This window comes from Megalops cyprinoides, chromosome 9 (assembly GCF_013368585.1).
Source record: "Megalops cyprinoides isolate fMegCyp1 chromosome 9, fMegCyp1.pri, whole genome shotgun sequence".
NCBI classification, from domain to species: Eukaryota; Metazoa; Chordata; class Actinopteri; order Elopiformes; family Megalopidae; genus Megalops; species Megalops cyprinoides.
This window is the reverse complement of record NC_050591.1, coordinates 22,525,438-22,549,402: the sequence shown is the minus strand read 5'-3', so window position 1 is coordinate 22,549,402 and position 23,965 is coordinate 22,525,438. Positions and strand designations below refer to the sequence as shown.

The 23,965-nt window shown below is 44.0% G+C and overlaps 3 protein-coding genes across 3 annotated transcripts; 2 read left to right on the top strand and 1 right to left on the bottom strand.

Annotated features, from left to right (window-relative positions):
- The first annotated feature begins 376 nt into the window (after window positions 1–376).
- On the top strand, window positions 377–1,656 carry rnf7 (ring finger protein 7). The gene is made up of 3 exons (XM_036537291.1): window positions 377–568; window positions 1,036–1,083; window positions 1,225–1,656. The coding sequence occupies exons 1-3, from the start codon at window positions 397–399 to the stop codon at window positions 1,341–1,343; spliced, it is 339 nt and encodes a 112-aa protein (XP_036393184.1). The 5' UTR covers window positions 377–396; the 3' UTR covers window positions 1,344–1,656.
- A 2,678-nt stretch (window positions 1,657–4,334) lies between these two features.
- LOC118783180 (rhodopsin kinase grk7a-like) lies at window positions 4,335–7,759 on the top strand. The gene is made up of 4 exons (XM_036536918.1): window positions 4,335–4,931; window positions 5,144–5,581; window positions 6,806–7,077; window positions 7,426–7,759. Exons 1-4 carry the CDS (start codon window positions 4,335–4,337, stop codon window positions 7,757–7,759), a joined length of 1,641 nt encoding a protein of 546 aa, XP_036392811.1.
- A 3,145-nt stretch (window positions 7,760–10,904) lies between these two features.
- Window positions 10,905–23,965, bottom strand: atp1b3b (ATPase Na+/K+ transporting subunit beta 3b). Its single transcript, XM_036536714.1, has 7 exons — window positions 23,631–23,965; window positions 17,405–17,533; window positions 16,240–16,338; window positions 15,506–15,693; window positions 14,506–14,556; window positions 12,385–12,471; window positions 10,905–11,745 (listed from the first exon to the last, which is right to left on the bottom strand). Exons 1-7 carry the CDS (start codon window positions 23,737–23,739, stop codon window positions 11,578–11,580), a joined length of 831 nt encoding a protein of 276 aa, XP_036392607.1. The 5' UTR covers window positions 23,740–23,965; the 3' UTR covers window positions 10,905–11,577.

Genomic DNA, 23,965 nt, shown 5'->3' with positions numbered 1-23,965 from the left:
TCGTCATAGTCTTGCGCATCCAAAAGGTGCACGTGGAAACCAGAACATGTGCTCAACGTTTATATGCACGTTTGTACGTCGCTTTGGATAAAAGCGTCTGCTAAATGAATAAATGTAAATGTAAACTAGTGGACTATGGCGATTCATAATACAGTAAACACCTGATGTTGACAATAAGACAATAAGAAAGACTAAAGAGATGGGTTTTACTTCGGACGTTAACACTGCGATCGATATTGCAAGCTTTAGAAGACAGCGGTAGTAAGTACTTGTGTCTCTGGTGTTGGGATCTCTAAGTGCTCAGTTTTGGTCTGTGGGTCCATCGCATGGCTGATTGGTGGTACTACAACTAGTCATCCGGGGCCCGTCCATTTTGTTCCGCCGTCCTCTATTGATATGGCGGAGATGGATGACGGAGACGAGTCGGGTTTGGTTCATACACACAGTGCCGCAGGGTCAAAATCTGGAGGCGACAAAATGTTTTCCCTCAAAAAATGGAATGCTGTGGCAATGTGGAGCTGGGACGTCGAGTGCGATACCTGCGCAATATGTAGAGTGCAAGTTATGGGTAAGTATTTAGCTAGCTAGCTTGCAAAGTAGACATAATTGTGCCTGTGTTAGTTCGCTTGCTAGCTATTTGGGTAGCTAACGTTAGCTAGGTAGTCATAGCCTCGTTACGGGTTGTAAGTGTGGAGGAAGTGGCTTATCCCCCGCCATGCAAGGCGAAATGGCTTTGTAGTTAACTAGTTAATGTTTCTAGCTAGCCAGGCTTGTTAGCTTTCATACAACGCTGCAATAATTAAGCAAGATAGTGAGCTAGGTTTTCTTGTATGGCCTTCTAGACAGCTAGCTGGTTAGGTAACTATGGGAGGTTGTTAGCTGAACAAACCCTTTTTAGGTACGCAGCCTGTGTAAATTTAAATGATTATAATGTAGCTAGGTTATTCTGTTACTGAAAACAGTTCGATACTAAGATAGCACTTGGGAAAATGCCAATCAAAGAATGAAACAAGTCTTCTCCCCGCTGCCATATAGATGCCTGTTTGCGTTGTCAAGCCGAGAATAAGCAGGAGGACTGTGTCGGTAAGTTGTTCTTGCTCGTTAGTTACCTACACGTTATTTACATGTAGGCAGTTGAATGAAAAATGAATGAAAGGCTAAAGATGACCACATCTCACAATTATAACGTTAACCTTTCTATTTCTCATTTTCTCTCTCGCTTAGTGGTGTGGGGAGAGTGCAATCACTCGTTTCACAACTGCTGCATGTCTCTGTGGGTGAAGCAGAACAACCGCTGTCCTTTATGTCAACAAGACTGGGTGGTCCAGAGGATCGGGAAGTAATGCGGAATGAGACACAACAGACTGTCCTGCCATACCGCTTCCACGAATCCTTTAATCCCTAGGCACCAAGCGAAGTCGTGCCCCAGACACGGAACATGGACTTGCCTAAGGCAGATCACGTGTTCCAGTGTGCCCTTGTTGGGCATCGGAGCTGCATTTGTTCAGTGACTTCTTGTTTTTCTTTTGGGGCCTACATGTATGTAGAAGATCAGAGACCTGTGTTTGTTCTGGATGTCTGAATAATTTTTTTGTGCCCTGAGTAACATGGTCGTAAAGTATGTTCTAATAAAAGTATTGAAATGTAATTTTTTTCTCTTGAAACATGAGAGAATGGATTTGGTTGTGGTCCTAAACAATATATGGAAGAGTGCATGTATTAGCTTGTTCAGCCTATCTTGCGACATGGTGGTCTCCACAGTAACCACATGCGCTTGCTCTGTGATGTTCAGCATTTTATTGATGCTCAAGATGACGGTGTTTTATAGATGGAGGAGACATATCACTGCCTACACCTATTGTATGTAGTGACAGCCAGGGTCTGACACCCTGCGTCCCATTTGTACTGTTCAAAAACAAGGGCACCAGCAGATTAAATTAGTTTTAAGAGACTTACTTAGCTGCACAGACCCTTAGCTGTGGTGTGTGTGCCAACCAATCAGATGGCAGCTTCCAGATATAAAAGCCACTGTAAACTGTCCATCGGAAAATCTTGGCACTGAAATGAGACAGAACTTCTGTGCTGTTGAGTCTGTCCCTCCAGTGTGACGTGCATATTGTGAATAAACAGAATCACAGGGTATTAAAAGTGCATAAAGTGAGAACTGAATTCACATAATTTTTCTAGCTGTGAATGGAAGAAGCAGACATGGTGGTGTCTGTCACCCTCTCACAGGTTCTCTGAATGACTTACTGACTGACTAACAAATGAGCAGTCTGTCTTTCAGACACTACTGCTTTGTCAGTCCTGATTTTATTCCCTGAGATCAGTATTACCTTGAGGAGGAACTCAAACTTGCAGCAACATTTTAAGGACCAGTTTTCATTAACTGATATAAATGTCCATTGTGCCCTCAAAGGTACCTCATATTAATTGTACATTTTCTGTTTCTGAGACCTGTTACAAAAAGTTTGTGTTGAAAAATGATATGCCAGACAGCTGTCTGGGTACATTTATTCTTTAGGAGAGGGAGAAATTATATGGAAAAATGTAGGGGAGTCAGTATTCACAGAGTTAAAATGCAAACTGGTATTATCATCAGCTATATGACCAGGCGCCCACAAATTACCTTTTAGATTAGTTAATTTTAATACCTAATTAGAGCACCTTTAAGACAAAGAATGATATGAAGGGTTGTCTATTTCTGTGGAAACATTATTTCACATTACATTATCTAGCAAGCACTCTTACCCAGAGCAACCTACATAGGTTACAGTTCTTTACAGTGTTATACAGCTGCTGGATATTTACTGAGGCAATTGTGGGTTAAGTACCTTGCCCAAGGGTACAGCAGCAGTGTCCCAGTGGGGGTCGAACCAGCAACCTTTCAGTTACGAGTTCTGCTCCTTAACCACTATGCTACACTTAACACAATGATAATATTAATTTAAAATAACTACAAATAACCTTGGGCTAGTTTTGCTCTGCTTGGGTTACACCTAAGAGTGAAATAAGTAGAGTAGTAACACTTACATAAATGTTTCTTAACCAAATAAATTGGGACTTGATGACTACCCTGTATTATGGAATATCTCAGCATATCTCAGCTGTAATCTATGTAATATGAGCACTCACTTTTTGATCAGTTCTTAATTTCATCTAGTAATTAATAAATAAACACCTACTAGAGTCATGTTAGAAAGCAATGCACTGAAAAATGTCACCAGGCATTTGGTATGGCAATATTTCACACCATATTTATTTACATATTTCTTCAGTGAAGAAGAAAAGCATTTCTAGCACATACAGAGTCAAAAATCCTTCATCTATGGAGCACTTATCTGGCTCCCTGACTGGCTTTAAGTTTTATTGTGTAAAATACAATGTGACATAATAAGTCTGTAATGACACAGCACTCCCAATTAAAAGTAAACAACTAAAATTTGCAATTCTAAACCTTTGAAGTACCATAAATGAATTTCATCGTCATTACCAGGATTTGACATTTCTCTCCAGTGCTAAAGAACCTAATGCTGAGTCAGGGAGGGGGTTAGCATGTCCCTCACTCAACCAGAGGTTGAGACACTATACCTGAACACTATCCTAAACACTTCACTCTTCACACAGCTTATCTTAAATACTTTTTTTTCTCTGCACAGTATGTCATAAACACTGCTTATTCTTCACCTAACATATCCTCTTCCAGCTCATCCTAAGCGCATGACTTATTTTAAAGACTCCTCACAACTTAACCTCAAAATTGTTTTCATTCTGCACAGGTGAGTTCTTTGAAATATAAGTGGTGTCTGTTGGACGTCATACGAATAGATGTAGCCCCCGGTATTTTTGTGTGGGATGTCCAAGTGATGGTGTGGGATGGGGCTTACTGCTGTGGGCTGCATACGCTAATTAAAAATGTCTAGGATCTGTGCGTCAGCCAGGTGTGTCCCATCGCCTTGGACCTCTCCTCACCACACAGCAGCAGTAAGATTTAGCCTTCTGAGACAGACTCATCTCCACCAGCGTGTCTTTTGTCCATCGTTTTTGCGCCCTGCTAAAAATAGTTAGCCCAAAGCTTCTTATGAGCCAACCCTGGTATAAGTTCTTTTCTGTTAATATGGTCTGCAAGTAAAGCACACAAAGATACTTAAGGGAAAATCCTTTTGAGGCCTTTAATTCTAAAGGAGTAATTACCTGAGTGGCACAGAGTGCCTTCCTGCCAGGTTGGCAGCGAGAGCTTCTCAGTTGCACCCGGGCCCCGCGGTTGATCAGACACACCGCCTCCAGCAGTGCTGAGCCAGGCGCGGAGCAGGAACCCAGACGAAGCCACCGCCATGTGCGACTTTGGTGGGCTGGAGAACCTGGTGGCCAACACAGCTTACCTGAAGGCCCAGTGCGGGGATGACAGGGAGATGAAGAGGCGTCGCCGCAGCCTGTCGCTGCCCAAGCCGGAGCAGTGCGCCGCCCTGCGATCCACCATCGAGAGGGACTTTGAGTCACTCTGCGAGAGGCAACCTATAGGGAAAAAGCTCTTCCAGCAGTTCCTGGCCTCAAACCCTGAATACGCCACGGCCGCCAAGCTCCTGGACGAGCTGAACGAGTGGGACCTGGAAGAAGCCGGGGCTAAGGACAAGGCTCGGCAGAATATTATCAACAAGTTCTGCAAGGCCGAGTCCCAGATCTCTCTGTCCTACCTCACCGGTGAGGCAGCTGACAGGTGCAAGGCTGTGACTGACAAGGACTTCGAGGAGGTGATGATGGGCAAGGTCAGGGATGCCACGCGGGAATTTCTGAAGGGGAAGGCCTTCCAGGAGTACCAGAGCAGCACATTCTTTGACAAGTTCCTGCAGTGGAAGCAATATGAGCGGCAGCCCATCACTGAAAAATATTTCTACGAGTTCCGGACTCTAGGCAAGGGAGGGTTCGGAGAAGTGAGTGAAAGTTAAATCTCCTCTGATACCTTTACCTGTGCATATTCACATATATGCTGTTACCTGTACAGCTTTCATTTTTTAAATAGATATTTTAACTAGAGTTTTTTTCCATGTAGAATTTCCCCTGTAGTTGTTTACCTGTAAAAGTTCTACCTGTACATTATTTGACCTGTTAAGAAAAAAATGTATGTTTTCTCCTGTGTATGCAGGTTTGTGCCGTGCAGGTGAAAAACACCGGCCAGATGTATGCCTGTAAGAAGCTAGACAAGAAACGACTGAAGAAGAAACAAGGGGAAGCTATGGCTCTGCTGGAAAAGCAGATCCTGGAAAAGGTGAACAGCCTCTTCATCGTGAACCTGGCGTACACTTACGAGACTAAGACCCACCTGTGCCTCACCATGACCTTGATGAACGGTGGCGACCTCAAGTACCACATCTATAACATAGGAGAGAGGGGCATCGAGATGAACCGTGTCGTCTACTACACGGCACAGATCGCCACAGGCCTCCTGCACCTGCACGCCATGGACATCGTGTACCGTGACATGAAGCCCGAGAACGTGCTGCTGGACAGCCAGGGCCAGTGTCGTCTCTCTGACCTGGGCCTCGCTGTTGAGCTCCCTGCTGGGAAGACTATCACCCAGAAGGTGAGGTAGCCATTTCCGGGCATCATGACCCATCATAACAGCCAGGAAGGTGACAGCAATGAGGAGGATAGTAATTTCTATGTGCATGGGGTGGGGGGTTAACGTTTGATTTTTGCTGTTGGAAGTGTCACATATCCACGCAGCACTGTAGGCAGTGGAAATGGAGAATGAGTTGATGTTCTGGGTCTAAATGCCAGCTCCTCTGTGACACGATGGTGCAACTCACATGTTATTAAAAAGACAAAATGTAACATCTTTTTAATCCTCCCTTGATCCCATTGTCTAATGCCCTCCTGCAGCTGGAGTCATCAGCTCAACAATCCCAGGGGGTGCCAAGGGCTTTGTTAGCATTAGATAATACAATCAGTCTGCACTACAGTGACCCATCTCTGATTGGACTCTGCAATGTACTTCTACCTAGAGCAAGAATGGAGCAGTCCGGTCATCCAGCCCTAAACAGGAGATGAGTTTTGTACATTTCTGTAAGTTCAGAGAGCTGTCAAATGGCTGATGTTTCCTAAGTTCTGTCTCTCATCAACTTTTACTTGTGATCACACCAGTCTGATCTCACCCATTCACTGTTAATTGGGAAAATTACTTCAAGACTATATAATACATGGCAATGAAAATGGTTTTTATCATAAACCCTTTTTTTTCCAAAATCTGAGGTAAAATTAATGATAATGTCCAAGTGCTTTGTTTTTTGGTACATTGTCTTCTACCTCATCGGGATTCTGTCCCATAGTCTCTTGGATGAACCCACCTGACCCTGAACAGCCCTCTATTCTCCTCATCATAGAACATCTATCCAGTTTGAGGATGTCCCTTTGGAGGGACAGAACTATTGATGATCTGACGTGGAGTTTCACAGGTTCTCATCACCTCTAATACAAGGCTAAATTATTCTCAGTAACAATGTGGTATGATCAAAGTGGTCAGCCTCAATGTATTCCCCATGATAATTAGAAAAAATGAAGAGCCCCCACATAGTAGAAAATGAAGTGAGGATAAAAAAAGACGACAATCAACTGTGTAAATCCTGTGTAAAACTGTTTAAATCCCCCCTTGTCTCCCCTCCTTTCTCTCCTTTTCTCTTACTCTCCTCCACAACTCCGATCCCTTCTACATCACCACTCTCTCCTCCCCCCAACTTCTCTTCAGTCCCTTTCCCTCCTCTCATCTCCTCTTCTCTCCCTCTCTCTCCCACCCTCTCCCCCGACATAGGCCGGCACTACTGGTTACATGGCTCCTGAGATCCTGAAAGAGGAGCCATACTGGCTCTCGGTGGACTGGTGGGCGCTGGGGTGCACCATCTATGAGATGGTGGCTGGGCGTTTGCCCTTCAAGGGCTTCAAGGAGAAGATTCAGAGGGAGGAGGTTGCACGCCGCACCCTGGAGGAAGAGTGCCAGTTTGACCACCCAGGATTTGACGCTGACACCAAGGACATCATTAGCCTTTTCCTGAAGAAGAAGATCCCTGAGCGGCTGGGCTGCAAGTAAGGCAAAAATTCAGCGAAGTGTTCTGTTCGGTTCCAGCTGGTTAGGTGGCCACTAGTTTAGTGAACTGGTAAGATATGCATGACGTTGGTGTAGTAAACCGGATATTGCAGAGCATTAGTCTGTTAAGATAATCTGTGATCACAAGATCCTGTGGTTTGAAGCAGCGTGACTGTAAGAAGTGTGTAACAAAGTGCCTCCACATTATTACTGAGGCTTTGGTACAGCAGGGTAACTTAAAGTGACTGACAACTTTTCAGTATCAGGTGGGACTTGTTTGAGAATAGCTACCAGGGGTATGTCTTGATTGGTTGCCTGACTCCAGTGTGTTTCTGTGTGTCTTTGAGGGGTGATGACCCTCGAAAGCACGACTGGTTCAAGTCCATCAACTTCCCTCGTCTGGAGGCAGGGCTCATCGAAGCACCCTGGGTACCCAAGCCCAACGTGGTCTACGCCAAGGACACGGATGACATCCGTGACTTCTCCGAGGTTAAGGGCATCGAGTTTGATGCTGAAGATGAAAAATTCTTTAAAGAGTTCAGCACAGGTGCAGTGTCCATCCCCTGGCAGCGAGAAATGATTGACAGTGGACTTTTTGAGGAGCTTAACAACCCGAGCCAGAAACAGTCCATCACCAGTCTGGACCATGAGAACAAATCCAACACCTGTACACTGCTGTGAAATGCACATTATCAGATTCTTAATTAACAAAACATATACAATCTACATTTGCTATAACTGTAGTAATAACTAACATTAACAACTATAGTACTTTTCACATTTCTATAAAGAGAAAAACAGGGCTGGTGGGTATTTGTGCCTGCATTGCCTTCTTCCGTGTCTGTCTGTTTGACAGAGGTTGAGACAGCTGGACAAGCCTAATCCAGCATGGCATTGAGAGAGGACATAATTTTAGTTACTCAAGTGCACCATCCAGCGGACAAATCATGAAAATACAAAAAGTAACTATGGCTCACCAGCAGATGTCGCCAAAATACTGCAGTGTTCCACTGAAGAGGCCTTGGAGAGTGTAGCGTCTTATTACTCTTCTATAATAATAATAATAATAATAATAATAATAATAATAATAATAATAAAATAAGAATAATAATAATAACTACATTACTCCACACGAAAGTCATTATTTAATTGCTTTTCGTCTGTTTATATCCACAATCTGGAAGCTAAATGTATGCTTGGCTGTAACGGGAGAAGTTGCCCTGTGTTTCTCACTCCTTCACTCACTCACTGCTTGAGCAAGCGGCACCGGCAGTACCGTTTTACCACCAGAGGGCGCTCATGGCCGTTCAGAGTATGTGTTTAGTCATTGTTGCGGTGCAGACTGTAATTAAATGTTATTGTTAGCTTACCTGCACTTTAAAAAAATAATAATAAATATACTTTAATACATACAGAAACTCACACATATCCGACAATTGGAGGTGGGGACCCAGAATTCATCATTAGTATGACAGTAGAAGCTCATACACAGTTACCAGATTTTATTGTCTTTGTACCTCGCTTTTCTTTGAGATTCTGTTACTTGGGCGGATTAACTATCTTTGCACTTTTCAGGATATCTCTAACATATTTTGTTCATTAGTTTGTATTCAATTAAAATTTAAAGTACATTAGTGTTGGTAGAAATTTCTTCTGTTTGAGGCAAACATTCTTTCTGTACGTTATCCTTGTCATTTATCTCCCATGCATTATTTGAATTCATATTGTATTTTCCCAAAATGGTACAGCAGTCAAATGATTTAATACTATATGTTTTTCCTCTGAGATTTAACACTGTTTAACATATGCAGTTTCTTCATTATAAGTTTACGGTGGGATACGGAGAAATTGTTCACGATTAAGCTATTCCATCTAAGGTATCTAAAGGAATCCTTGTTGACTTTGTATTCCCCTGAGGTCAGTAAAGGACATGACTATGTATGTATGTATGTACGTATCCTATATTTTGTTAATGCCTGAAGTTTCCCATAAGAACCAACTGAATTGTTTTGTTTAAAAGATGAACCAAATATTTATATCCTTTTATCAACTTGATTCAAATGGGTAAATTGTTATTTATAATAAGATTATGTAAGTTTATACCACTTTTTAGAAATCATTTTTCAAATACAGGTTTTGGGCAAACTTGATCAACTTCCATGCTGATTAATTGTTCTTCATCTGACTAATTAATGATGTGATACAGGTAAAAGTCAGGTAAAAATTTGTTCATAGAATTCCAACTCAAGAAGATGTTATTATTTTGGGAATTTTTGGTAATATGAAGGCAGATGTGTGCAATAGTTTAGAGATGTCTGTTTTGGATAAACCCTCTTTGGTTTTAATGTTGGTAGTCTTGACTGCATTATTATTAATCAAGTTTGACAATAATTTCATATCAGAATTAAATAAATGTGTCTGTAATCAAATGGTGAATTTCCTCAGTGGCCTGGTTTTTGTAAGACTGACATCACTGTACACTGTACAGAAAGTCTGGAAGTGCATTGCTTTTGTGATATTTTTGATCACTTCCATAAACAGTAGGGGTAAGTCATGCAAAAAAATGCCCCACAAAAAATCCTTTGGGGGCACTTTATCACATTGTTTGAAATTTACATCAGAGGTTCAATGTAAACCATCTTTGCTGCAATACAAAAACTTTACTCAATTTGCTTGCAGATAGCTGGGGGTTGAATCAGACTCCTAGTGTTACTGTCATTTTAGCACTGTTACATCTTGCTCTGCAAGATCCAAAAAGAATGAGGTAATCTTCTTGTCTAGTCAGAGTAAATTGTATTGCACCTTCGGTTCCACTTCACTTTAAGGGGTACAAATTCATGGGTTATTTATCTGAGTAGGTACATGTACAGTGTGTGCATGTACAGTTACGTACAGTAGTACTTACAATTGCTAAACCTTTTTATGGCTAATTTAATTGTAACATTCACAATGCGCATGTACATAATGGATACTATGTAAGTATAGAGCAGGACCTAAGTAGATGTACAGTAAGTACTAAATACATGGGTATTATGGCCTTTTAATGTGAAATGGAGCACACTCAGATTATGGTCAGGTTATGTTCTGTGACAACTATGATTCCAACCCTTGCTCCTTTTCAGAGCCTCTGTATATCTTTAAATTATCCAACACAGACTGTAGCCACCCCTGTGTCAGGCCACACAACACGCCTGGTGATAAATGTGCAAACGCACATAATGTATGCATAAAGGCTGAGCAGTCGAAGGCGCCCGGTTGAGTCACCCGCTCAATCAGCACTAGATGCAGTAGGCGTTCCTCATTAAAATTCAAGGTTTGTTTGACTGGATCGAAACTGGATGGGAAAATAAGGGGCAGGTGGGAAAGGGCAATGCTACTCTCAGCAATTAGAGGTGGTCCATTTAGCGTGCTAACCACTATGCTCATCTAAAAGCACTGTCGCCAGATGCAAGTGAAGATGGTATACACAGGCAGATCTGAGACATGGCTGATGATTGTTCAGCATTAAGAAGGAACAAATTCAGTTTTTACAGCAAAAATTATTTGGGTGGCAATGCCATCCTGTGGTGGTGTTCTTTGGAGGTACGTGGTAACACGGTGAAATTACTCTTCAGTTAGTAATGTTTCCATAGGTAAAGAAATTTCAAATTGTGGCTTGGGCATGTTTCTATATAAAAACAACAACAGAAAAATGTACCAGTATCCATCCATGTATGTACATGCGTCAGAAAGAACAAACACACACACTGTCTACACATCCTTGTTGTGAACACACGAATACACTGTTTGTTTAAAATCACCTTTATTTCAGATTTTCTCCATACAGGTCTTAAGGCATCTGCAGAAACCAAGACTCCTGCAGAGGTTAAAAAATCCCTTTAAACATTTGTCAGGTTCAGCTTGATTTATATATTTTTGGGCTTTTTAAGTGTTTTTTTTTTCAATACTTTAAAATTATTTCTTATTTTTAAATTTATTCTGATTTCTTACAGTGGTCAGACATTGTGAGCTATGACAGAAAAACAGTGGTTGCTTGGATCCATTAAATATGTACACAGAAACTTCACAGCACATTCTGCATGATACACCGCACGAGAGAGGAAAACACAGCAATTCGAGGCTTCAAATACAGCTATTTACAGGTCCCGGGTACGACACAATGTTGTTGGACGCTCGTGGTCTTGTTCAAGACAGCAGGAAGTCAGGGCAGGATGTTTCCAGTAGGGGGCTGGGGGGGAGGGGAGGGGATGGCTGAGGGAGAGGCAGGCAGGGGAACGAAGGCAGCAACACACTAGGGGGTTTAAACGGAAAGTCCGGAAGCACGCCATCGTGCTACCGACAGCAACCCCTCCCCAGACACACTCACACACAGCCCGGCCCTTCAGTACAGGAGCGGTGCCAGTCCCAGGCAGAATGGGAGGGGTGGGGGGAGCGGGGAGGTGGGGGCGGGGTGTAGATACACACAAGGTTGGGCATTGTGCAGTTCCGGTAGCCCCGGCCTACTCTGTCACCTTTACTTTGAATGTCACGCGGCCCAAGAACTTGTCTCGGTCATCGTTGTTCCGCAGGTCAGAGCCGTCAATTCTGCACTCGACTGTGATCTCCGTGTTGTAATCCTCCTTCGTCAGCAGCAGCTTGACCGCAACCAGAGGCTGGACATATTTTGGCTGAGAGAGCAAGCAGGGGGGAGAGAGAAAGGGGGGGGGGGGGTGAGAGAGAGAGAGAGAGAGAGAGATAGAGGCGGGAGACAGTCACTCAACCCCGGCAGCACCACCTCATGAATCATATCTGTGCACCTTGGTGCTGATTAAATATGGTCATCAAAGATCCTATGGTACTTACTGAAGAGAGAAGGGAGTTCCCCTGTGTCCTAGTAAAATTCCCAACACCTTTCTCTCAATCTGACCATGTGATCAGCCTCTACTTTAATTATCTGAATAAATCCCTCCCTGCCCACTTTTAGCCAGTGTATGGTGAGCATTCTGGTGGTTAAGGCACCATCCTACTCACTGCAATGCGCTTTGATATCCACGAAAGGTGCTATATACATATCCTTAACTGCCATTAATACATATTTAAGGCACACATGAGTCTGCAGAGACAGGTAACACCTAAAGGACAAGCGCTCTTTATGTTATATCAACCATAAGTGCACCGACGTGTATTCCTACAAAAGTTTCCTTTCATTCCATCTAATCGTTTGCTTTCAACTCTTTACCATCACACACCAAATATCTGTTAGGCTGATTTTTTTTAAATCACACACTTTCCTTTTCACTTGAAAGTCTGGGTAAAGCTGTACTTACGTGGGCTTTTTTCCCATAATAAGGAAAGTACATCTTGTCAAACTTTCCTTCACCGGGGAAGTACAGCATCTGCAGAGGGTGTTCTCTCTGTGTGAGGAAGAGGAGGATGAGGAAAATTCAGACCATTGAACTAGACTGTGTATATAGGGGGGTCATGCCAGGTACCCCCTGCAGGGGTTCATAGACTGACACCTGCTCAGGACTGCTTCACTGGCTCCCAGCTTCCACAGAATTATACTGCAAAATCTCACACAAACATACACGCTCATAGAAACGAGCATGGACATGCACACCCAGACACAGAGCACTCTTTCACTTTCTCTTGACTGCATACACATATACACAGTCACCAACATACAGAAACACACAGCGTGAGGTGCATTAGCCCATGGAATCTCATCTATCCTAACCAATCAGACATGTGGTCTTAATAGGACCTGTGAAGGAGAACCGTGTTGCCATGGTGATCTCGGTCTCTATGCACACAGTGTTGTTGTGATGTGAGTTTCATATGCCAATTGGTGGCTGTGAATTATTCACAGCTAAAGAGCAATCTGGGTAATGTGATGGGTCAGATCACTCTTTCATATCTGTTCCTGAAATTCAGGCGGGGTCAGCACAAAGCTCATTTGGTTCTGGGTTCTGGACTAAAGAATACCACATGGTTGTGGGCTCAAAATTTGAGCTTGGCATGTAGCATGTCTTGCAGCAGGGTGGAGTCATACGCATGACAGAATGTCATGGCATCAATTCACACGCTGCAATTTGCATCAGCAACACCTAAAGCAGTGACATTCCGTAAGGTGAAACCACTGTCAGCTTGCTTTGCATGTGCTAGTACAGTTTCTGCATGTGCACAGTAGGACTATTTCTGAGTAGAAGCAGAAGATACAATCTTACACATTTGCTCCACCAAAAATACATGTTCACAACCACCACCATATGCATGCGTGTTCAGTTCAACTGCTAGATTAGACCAGCCAAGGCCTGTATACTCCCCCCAACAGGTGAGGAGGGGAGAAGCAGGTTCAGTTATCCCAAAGCTCTTCTCTCAGTGTCTCTTCTCTGAACAGCCAAAAAACTTTGTTAGGAGGAAGGCACTGTAGCCAAGAGTGATTAGCGATTATACAATTTTACACCCGCAGGGGAGACGTGGCTTGCCCAATCCCCCACATAGGTGGTGTGATGTCACATATCAGAGCCCCCACATAGGTGGTGTGATGTCACATATCAGAGCCTCTGGAAGATCTGTCAGAGAGAGCTGTGAGAAACAGAAGTTCACACTGAGGATAAATAATCACAAGGTTCCTCAGCAGTAGGTAGCAGTAGTTCCCATATCCTGATACTTGTTTATCACCTATCATAAGCATATAGTATCTTCATTCGTGACACTGTTACTTGAAATGATGCTCTCATGGGTGGTTGTTTTATAGAGAGTGGGGGTGGATGGTAGAAGCCTGATGTCAATGTAAACATTTTTTGTTTTTTACTATGATTTTTGGCCAGCCAAAAAAAAAAAACAGGTCTCTCCCAAAATTGCCCTTAATGTTCAAAAATCTAAGCTGTTCCACAATTGACATTTTCTTCTATGCAGGCATTTAGGGCCAAGAGTCAACTAAAAGTCTGAGAGCACCGAATGTAGGCAACTCACAGACCAGACAAAACAAGCATTTTCTTTTGATTTGGAGGATTGTCACCTAAAATTGTGAACTGCTGTTTCAGGGCATCAGAATCACAAATCTGAGTTTCATTTGTATTTACGTGGATTATATCAGTTCCATTTTTTTGCCAATTTATCTGGTATGTCTAGTACATTAGTCCCAGGGAAACAATGGACCTGAGCATTCATGGTAGATCCAGACACAACATCCACGTTTGCCCCATCTGTACCACAAGGCCTGCCCACGGACATGGCCAGCACTAAGACCCAGGCTTACTCTCCATTTTACTGCAGTCAGCATGGAGCGAAGTTAAGTACAAACATAACAACTCACACTGTGTCTCACAGACTCACCCACATAGACTCACACTCCATTTCATACAATACAGCACAAAAAAGAGCACAAACACACACACACACACACACACACACATATGTGTGTGTGGATAAATCTGACCTACCTTGGCAGTGCAGTTGATATACGGATTACCTTGTGGTTTCAGACCGATAATCTGGGTGGAAGAGAGACAGAAATCAACAGATTAAAATGTTTATTTTCAGCTTCTTCCTACCTTCTTTATATGAATGAGGCTTCAAAACTTGTGAAGAAAGGAATATTACAAATGGAAAAAAAAAACAGTTTAAAAGCATGGGGAAAACAGCAGTCAGGCTACAGAAACTGTGTACACACATGTATACATGCATAAATCTACATGTGTGCTTGTTTGTAAGTATGTATGCATGTGTGTTGTCTGTGTGGGCATGCATGTGCACCTGTGGTGTGCGCGCCCGTGTGTGTGTGTGTACATTTCTGTCCATGTGGGTGTGAATGCATGCTTGAGTGCTCAAGCATTTGCAGAGAGTATGTGTCTGTCTGTGTGTGGGTATGTGTGTTGCTTAGTGTGTGTGCTTGTGTGTGTGTGGGTGGGTACATAAGTATGCATCTCTGGGTGTGTGTGCGTGCTCGCATGTGTGAATGCCTGTACGAAGAAGATAGCCCTGCACCTGCCACCAACTGTCCTAGGGCACGAGGGGGAGGGGTGTGAGAAAGTACGTCTCGCCTCAAAACACGTCTTCCTGCCAATGCCAAATAACCTGATACAGCTACAGATAACCCTCAGCTGCACTAACACTGATGACACAGGAGTGGCCCCTTATCCTCCGGGAACTATAGCCAGGAACCTCAGCGGTAAACCTTACCTTTAATCTAGTGTTTGTCCACTGAGTCTCTGAGTGCTTTATCCCCACTACTCCCAAGAAATGGCTAATTTCAGACACAGTCACTGTTTACTTTGAGAACGCACAGCCACCAGAGGCTGAGGCCATGTGGGGAGACTCTGTTTCTGAAAAACCCCAAAGAGAAAACTGGAGCGAGAGGGAGGGATCGAGGAGAAATAAATGGACTGAAGAGAGGCGGGAAGGGTGGCAGAGCGAGAGGAGGAGGACAGAGGAGGCACTCACTCTGTTCATCTTGACCAGGACGCAGGGCTTTCCAGCGGAGTACCCGAAGGTGGTGTCAGACAGGCCCGAGCACTGCCTGAGGAAGCTGCGCTTGAACTGACACACCTTCTTCTCCTCCTGCGCGTCCTGGTCGAAGTACCGCCCCGCCAAACACATCTCATTCTGCTCCTGCTCCGTGTCGTTATACGCTGAGAGACAGCGCCAAGTTGGGTCAGCATGGAGAGAACACACACACACACACACACACATTTACAAACAAGCAAACTCAGAAATACAGACACACACACATGCACGTAAGAATGTCACAGCGATAACCCTCTGCCGTACTCACAAACTCTCTCACACTCAAACGCTCTCATATTCCCTTACGCACACTTCCAGACTCCAGTCTGCTTACACAGCTTACACCAGTTCACATCATCTTACATCAGCTGATATCAGACATTTTCAGCAGTGTCTGGGTAAATGAGTAGTTCTCAGCTTTTCAGAATAAATAGGATCAGAGCAGTCAGACTTTCTTCAGATAATAATGGTCAATACAATGAATAAATAAACAAAACCTGGATGCATTATGGACTGATGCTACATATGATTACTTGCACGTGCTCCCACACTCTCTGGCAATAAACCCTGCAAGTCCCGTAAGTATATGTTGAACAAACCCTGTATGAAAAGCAATTATATATTTACTGAACGAAAAGTAACTACACGTGTACAGGTAGGCTGGGACTTACGCTGCAGGAAAGACTCCAGGTGCTGGACATACTTCAGATACTTGGAAGGATCCGTCCGGTTAAAGAGAATTTCCATGTACTTGGGCCTAATCACCAGTCCTGGGAGGGAGATACAGGGAATGGCCAATGATCAACAAGATACCAATTCCCTCCTGAGACATCATAAAACTGTGTTATTTCTCTTAAGCCTCTTTCTTTGCAAATGCAATATAAATGCTTATTATGTAATTTGCTTAGTAGATGCTTTTTTAAGTATTACCAATTTGTATATCTGGACATTTACTGAAGCAGATCAGGTTGAGCACCTTTCCCTAGGGCACAACACCACAACTGAGATCTGAGCCTGGCTCCAAACTTGGTTTCCTAACCGCTACATCACACCTCAATCCTGACATGAGAGGAGGAGTGAAAGGAAGATGCAAGGGGAGACAGAGTGAGACAAAATGAGAGTGAAAGAGAGACGTGCAACGTTAGTAGTAGAAAGGAGGAGAGGAAAGTGTCTGTGTGTGTGGGGGGGGGGGGAGTTACAGTGTGTTGGAGATGACAGATGCGACTGAACGTCCCACAGGAGGGTGACTGGAGCGATGCTGACGCATTGGTTTGGGGGGGGGGGGGGTTAGGGGCAGGCTGCTCCAGCCCAGAGCTCCATGTCAAGACACACACAAAGTCCATGGTCCATGCCCACTCCCACTCCATCCCCAGGCTGTTGCGTAATGACACTCCATCTTAATCCTGACTCTGAGACCATGGACAATGACACAAAGCAGCTGCATACCAGGCTGTCAGTACTGCACACCTCTGCTAATTCCAAGCGAGTAGATGTTCTATCCATGCCCTGTAAGGTGTGAACTATAAAAGAGTTTCGTTATCTTTGGCGTTTTTTCCCTTACTCCCCTGTACTGCTACTTTTGTTATGACGTTGTGCCTGTTGTGTGATCTCGACTTCTTGTTGCCTACAAAGCGAGCACAGTCTATCAAGGTAGCCTGCTAATGATGGTTAATCCCCTGTCTGTACTCTATTTTTTAAATACAATTTTCTCCCTTTCCCCCCACCTCTTTCACTCTTTCTGGGTTACAACTCCTCTCCCACTGTTCTATAATGGGGTTCTGTGTTTGACAGCCTCTCTGTTACGTTGCAGGGACATTACATTGCGACGTGGGTCACCTGGATTGGAGACTCTGTCCCGGTACTTTGGAGTGTAGTCGTCCAGCGTCTGCAGCATAACCCACATGGTGAGCGAGAACATTCCTGCCAGGAATCCATAGAAGATCAGATAGAAGAGGAAGATGAGGGCTAGGGAGAGAGAAAGAGAGAAAGAGAGGGGGAGGGAGCAAGAGACAGAGGAGGAGAAAGGGAGTAATTATCCTGCACATAATCAAAAGCATTCTTCCCAGCACTGCAGATCACATGACCTGATTATTTGACCCAGTATTCTGTTCAGCCCTACTCATTCACTCAATCACATGAATGATTTCACTCATTCATAAAAAAAAAAAAAAACAGCATAATAATAACCCAGCAGCCATGCAGCTTCACTACTGTCATTCTGCCTGGGGAGAGATACAAATGCATATGAATCCACCTCATCAACACTACTCCCTTTCCCCTACAAAACTTCCACCACATCAATCACACATTGAGCTTTCACTGAAACACTGTCCATCTGGAACTACAGAGAAGTTTTCTCCATAACAGGGGGTCTGTTCATGGGGGCAGTAGTGTTTTCCACTACGTGAAGAAGCTGAGGACAGAACATAAAGTATGTGGTTGGGTGCACTTTCACAACATCTAGAGAAATGTGATCCAGGGAAAAACACTGGGCCTCACGCAACAGCAACTGACACTTTCTTCAGTGCAGAGATTGACAGAGAAAGAGAGAGTTTAATTATAGATGCATTTCTCCTTTCTGGAAGTCTCAGAGGGAGACTGTTTCTATATATAGAATGTGGGGGAGGACAGTTGGTTACAACGCAGCAAGAATGAAGGAGTGTTACAGCACAGCAAGACAGTGGGACCGTTACAGCAGAGCAGCAGCAGGGGGGACGTTACGTCACACTGAGGACAGAGGGAGTGTTACAGCACAGGGAAAGCAGGGCGTGTGTTACAGCACTGTGAGGAGAAGGGGAAAGTTACAGCATGATAGGGGAGCATTACAGTACAGTGAGTGTAGGGAGTGTTACAGGCACAGTGAGGGAGTATCACAGCACAGTGAGTGTAGGGAATGTAACAATACAGTGAGGGTAGGGGGACTGTTACACACACATACAGAATTCAGGTGCTGTTTGAGATATTTCCAGGAGGAAGGGGGGACTCCTAAGCCCTCTTAAAGAGGGGCAGCTAAGAGACAAATTGTCTCACTTTCCATCCATGTGTCAGGCCTGTCTTGTTCAGCTAGTCATGCATATCTCCAGTGACAATCGCACACGTAACGTAACATAAGTATGCACAGACAGACAACTATTCAAGACCCGACCAAACAAACCCTATCAAATTTTAATGAGAACCACTGGTGCGCTGACTGAGCAAGTGAATCACCTTCTACTTTTGACTGCCTCGCCTTTATGCAGTCATTATCTGCATATCCATTATCGTGATGCCGCTTGGTTTTAAAAGGCCGTTTTTGTCATTGTGTCACAGCTCCTCTATTTCCTTTCCATTTTTTCTTACATCTTTTATAATTTTCACTACTTCTCCATAATGCACTCTGTGAAGCACTGTTACTTTGTTAATGTCACCACATTCAATGCAAGGTAATTGATTAATTGATTGATTGTTGATTCATTGGCTGACTGGCTGATTAATGCAACCAAAAACAGACATGTTTTATTTTGGCTATGTTTGCTTGAAAAAGAACTTAGATTGGTCGCTCTTCAGTGAGGCAAATCACATCACGATTTTGGTGTCTGTTCATTTTATAGAGTTGAAACGAATCCCAATTCAATGCTTGCCACCAGAACATTTATTAGAAAACTGTGCCTCACACTACATGATCAAAGAGAAACTGTAGTTCAAAGCAAAATCATATTTCTGGAAACAACAACTTTTAGTTTAGTTGTTGTCACTGGTATCGTGTGTGAGGATGTGACATCTTAATTTAGTCCCACAGAAAAATATTCCAATAAACACTGGCTCCAGGAACAGATCACAATTAATTTCATTTTATGACTACAGGCAAACCATTTAATGGTCATTAACAGTGAGATAGGCCAGGAGCTGTTCAGTCATCTTATCTCTGACGGACCGCTGCACGTGATCATAGGGGGAGCTCCCTGACCAAGAGTGATCATAGCCAGCCAGCACTGCTCACTGGGGGCGTATTAATACCGAGCTCTGATCAATATGTGGTGGGTTGGAAGGGGGCCAAGCCCGGGCTCAAACTCCGCTTTCCCACAGACACGCTGAGTCCCATTAGAGTCCTTCCTGCAAGACATACTGGTGCCTCAAATTTCCTCTCCACACATGGGCACTTAACTCATAAACACAGCAGCTCCATTAAGGGTGAGACTTCCACTCATCCGGGCATCCCTGCGGCTCCAACCACACCCGAATCCGGCCCGGCTCCACAGACAGTTGTTGCATTCACGACAAACCATCAAATCCGTTAAAAAAAAAAAACAGAGCCCATTTCACCTGGAGTAACGCACTTCAGAAGGAAGACTTCGCTGGAGCAGTCAGAGCTCAGCTGTACTTGATGTACAGCTTTGGTGTGTTGACTGTAACTAAATACTTAAAAATGAATACTTGGTGCGGTTCAGACGCCCTGCTTGCCACCCTGCTAGCTTAAAAATAGCCCAGTGTGGGACAGAGACAGTGGGTGAGAGGGTGGGCGGGTTAGGGGCGGGGGGCGGGCAGCATGTGTGTGAAACTCAAAACGCTTGCAGGCACGTTCACTGATGCTCACGGTGCCTGGCGTGGCCCGAAAACGCTGACAGCGAAGTGAGATAATTATGCCCCTTCACCCTCACTGCAATTGGACAGAAGCTCCGCACAGGAGCACGTATCCCACTGGACGCCTCACGCAGCCGTCCTTCACCAGGACAGTGCGTGGGGTTAGCACGTTCTTTCACCGACAGCACTGGCGCTGGCGCTGCTGCTGGATTTGCATCACTAACGGAGACCTGCTGTGCTGTTGTGAGATCCTCGCTGAGTGAACGTCATGGCACCTCCGAATACATGGGACCTGTGCTCCCTTTTTAAGCTCGCAGCTCCTGAACCTACCCCTCTCCAAACACAACCACTCACCCACACACTGTACTTCTACTACTCTCACTGATGATGTATGTTTCTCGGTCCTTCATGCAATGTATCATCGTGACCCGCAGGACGCCTCTTCTAACTCCCTCGAACAGTACAAAAGGAACAGCGTTTCTCCCTGATAAAGAGCTATAACTGAGTCATTGTGCTGATGTGAAGGCCTACATCAATGCCACATGGCTGCCTCCATTGGGGAAGAGCATGCTTTTCAAATCCAGAACTCCCCCGGGTGAACACCAGCTCATGAGTAACTGCTCATCCTCTGACTATTACCCCCCCCAATCATCAAAAAATTTAAACACCTGTGAAACCAACGTTCAAGAATTGGATGAGCAGCTCTTTTCTGAACCAATTTTTCATGGACATGGCTGCACGTGTATTTGAGTTTATAGCACCTGTTATTAGCCCGGCGATTTTGTGATTTTCCTAGCATATGCGCAGTGCAGTTTAATGGTGCTAAGCCTCTCTAATCCGCAGGGACACATGGCCTGCTTGGAGAGCAGGAGCTGTCCATTATCTCTGACCCAATCCACTTATCTCTTCAATACTGTCTTGCTCTCTCTCATCGACCTATCTGCCTGTCTCCCTTTCCCCATCCAGCTCCCACTTCGGGGAAACTGCAGCCTACATCACAGGGGTATGATGTAGACTTCCCTGTAACAGTGTTGACACCCTGTCACCTGTCTATGGCATCACATAGGACATTTTGCATCAAGTCAAGCCTCACAACTACATTTGCTTCCTGTGAGGCCCACCTGCTGCCCCCAGCTCAACTTGTCTTTCTTCAGTGTCAGTACCATACCTTTCTGACTCCCTATTTCCAATCTGGCCACTGCTGCCATCATTACATTGTGTATTTGTTAACACACTTGCCCAGGGAGAGCTACATAGCTCACATGTGCACATAGTTTTTATTATTATTATTATTATTATTATTATTATTATTTATACAGCAACTAAAGCAATTCAGCAACTTCAGTGCCCATCTCACGAGTTCAACAGAAGTGGCCTTCCTCCAGACTGAACCTACATCTTTCAGGTCACAAGCCCAGCTCCTTAAGTATTACATCACAATAGCACTTTCTATGGCAAAACATTCATCTTTTGATGCTTGATTCACATTCCTGGCTCTGGGCTGTGCAAAGGTATGCTGTGCATTGACAGGAAATACTTGTGAAAGCAGGTCTGATGGGCTTTGGTGCCCATACCAGGACTTACACATGCAGACACACTTGAAAACAGAGAAACAGGTCCCCCAAAAAGTCTCTTGTAGCTGCTGCATTTCCCATAAACCGGTCATAAATCGGTCTGACCTTGAAATAACACAGCTTCCCCTCCACCAAACCCCATCCTGATGACTGCAGAGCTCTCCTTCACTGCACTGGCTGTCAATCACAGCGTTAGCTTCGAGCAAACGCAACGCAGCCACCGGTGCACCTTAGCGACTACACAAAGTTGAAATGTTAGGTCTAAATTTGAGCGAGGAATATAACTGCCTGTTCACTGTTGTGGTAAGCCTTCAACAGACAATAATGCTAAGAATTGAGGACTAAATAGACATCGATTTCCAGAGAAAGCATAAAAGATCTGCATTTATTTTTCGACGCTGAACAATATTTTTTCAGCTACAGTCTTATTGCCTTGACATAGTCCCCTGTATGGCAAAGGGGATTGGCTGATTCATGGCATCATTCATCTTGTCGTCGCTTTCCGCCGGCACCGGAGAAGTATAAGCCCCCCAACAGCATAGGAATACAATAGGTTCATTTCAAATTCAAATGAATCTGGAGTACACGTCAGGAATATGGCAATTGACTGACAGCGAAAAGGGCCGGCGGACGTCTCCCCCCGCCTCCCGGCACCCCCGCTCCACGCGCACACACACACGCACGCAAATCGTAAGGTGTCTGAGACCCCCATATCCTGGATTATACATTCATAACACGTCGATGGCACACCTAATACTACATTCAAATTAGTAAGCAAATTTATTTTCAGTGTTATCAAGACGGCAGTGATGTCATTAAATGTCGAGGCAAGGCTATACTTAGATTATGCCCCCCCCCCCCCCGCATCCGTGCACAAGTCCCAGCCGCGTGAAAAACCCCTTCTAAAGAGCAGCCATGAGGAACATGATGAATCGTGCCGAATGGTCCTCAAACCCAAATATTTTTGTGGTGCAATCCCCCTCTCTTATGAAAATTCTAATTGAGATCATCGCAACAACACAGTTAGTAAAATATAAAACAATAAATTACCGTAATTGTTATGTGCTGTGTAGATATGCGGTTAGCTTTTGACTTACAAAATTGATATTTCAATCGGGTGTACAGATTAGCTGTAGCCTACCGGCAGGCCTTCTATTCACCGTTGAAAGATTAATTTGATCTCAAATCGGTTTAAAACGTTAATTCCTCGGCTCTGTTCTCAATAGCCAATAACATCAGCTAAATCTCTTAAGTTAAATAGCTAGCTAGGTTCCTAATGCGTGTTTTGCTTGCAACCGGGTGGTGACAAATATGGATCAAAAAAGCAGCCTAATATAGGCTATTTAATGAACCAGTTAGCATTACTGAAAAAATGATCAATGTACCTAAGAAATAGCAATTCCGGTAGCTGGCAGCGCTGTAATCCCAAAAAAGGGTGAAATGTTAGTTTAGTCCATAAACTGCTCAGTGGACATGTCAAAAGCCAAGGTTTATTATTATTTTCAGATATAGGCCTATTAAAACAGAAACATCTGTATTCTTGCAAGTACAGTAAAAAAAAAACGAGGAAATACCTTACGATATAGCTATACTAACCGTTAGCTAGGAAAAGCTATTTATCCTTAGGGAAAATTTGCCACGGTTATTTCTGTGCTACGTCTCCAGGGAATCAAGGGAAAAACCATAAACCTGCGTAGCCTATGTTAATGCAATTTCGAAAATCACACAAGTCAACTCAATAATTAGATTTTATGTCGCACAAATGATTCGAGAATAAATTAATGCGTGAATGCAATTATAAAACAAAGACCGTCGTCATTTTCATACATAAATAAATGATTCATATTTCGGTTATCATTATTTACTAGGATTACCAACCCCGTTTGCACCACTCAACCCCGGCTTTTGCTCCTCAGCTGGCTCCTTACCCCAACTGCTGGCGGTGCGACCAATGAACTCTCCACTCCTTGGATTGTAGATAAAATCTTTCCAATTTGTCTGGTTTTGTTCTCCGGTTTTTTCCTCCTTGTTCGACATAGCTGGGTTTTGGGTTTAACAAATTCAGGGGGCGCTGGCGTTTAAGGGTCACGAAATAAGATGCCTGTATAAGTGATAGGAATGATGGGGGCGCCTGTGTAGCTGTGATATTTTATAATAAGATTCACTGACGTTTCCGAAGCGACGCTGCTCCGCTCCAATTTCCCCTCTCCACACAGCGACACCGTAACAGCGAACCAACACCGGCGGAGCTCGCGTTTGAAGG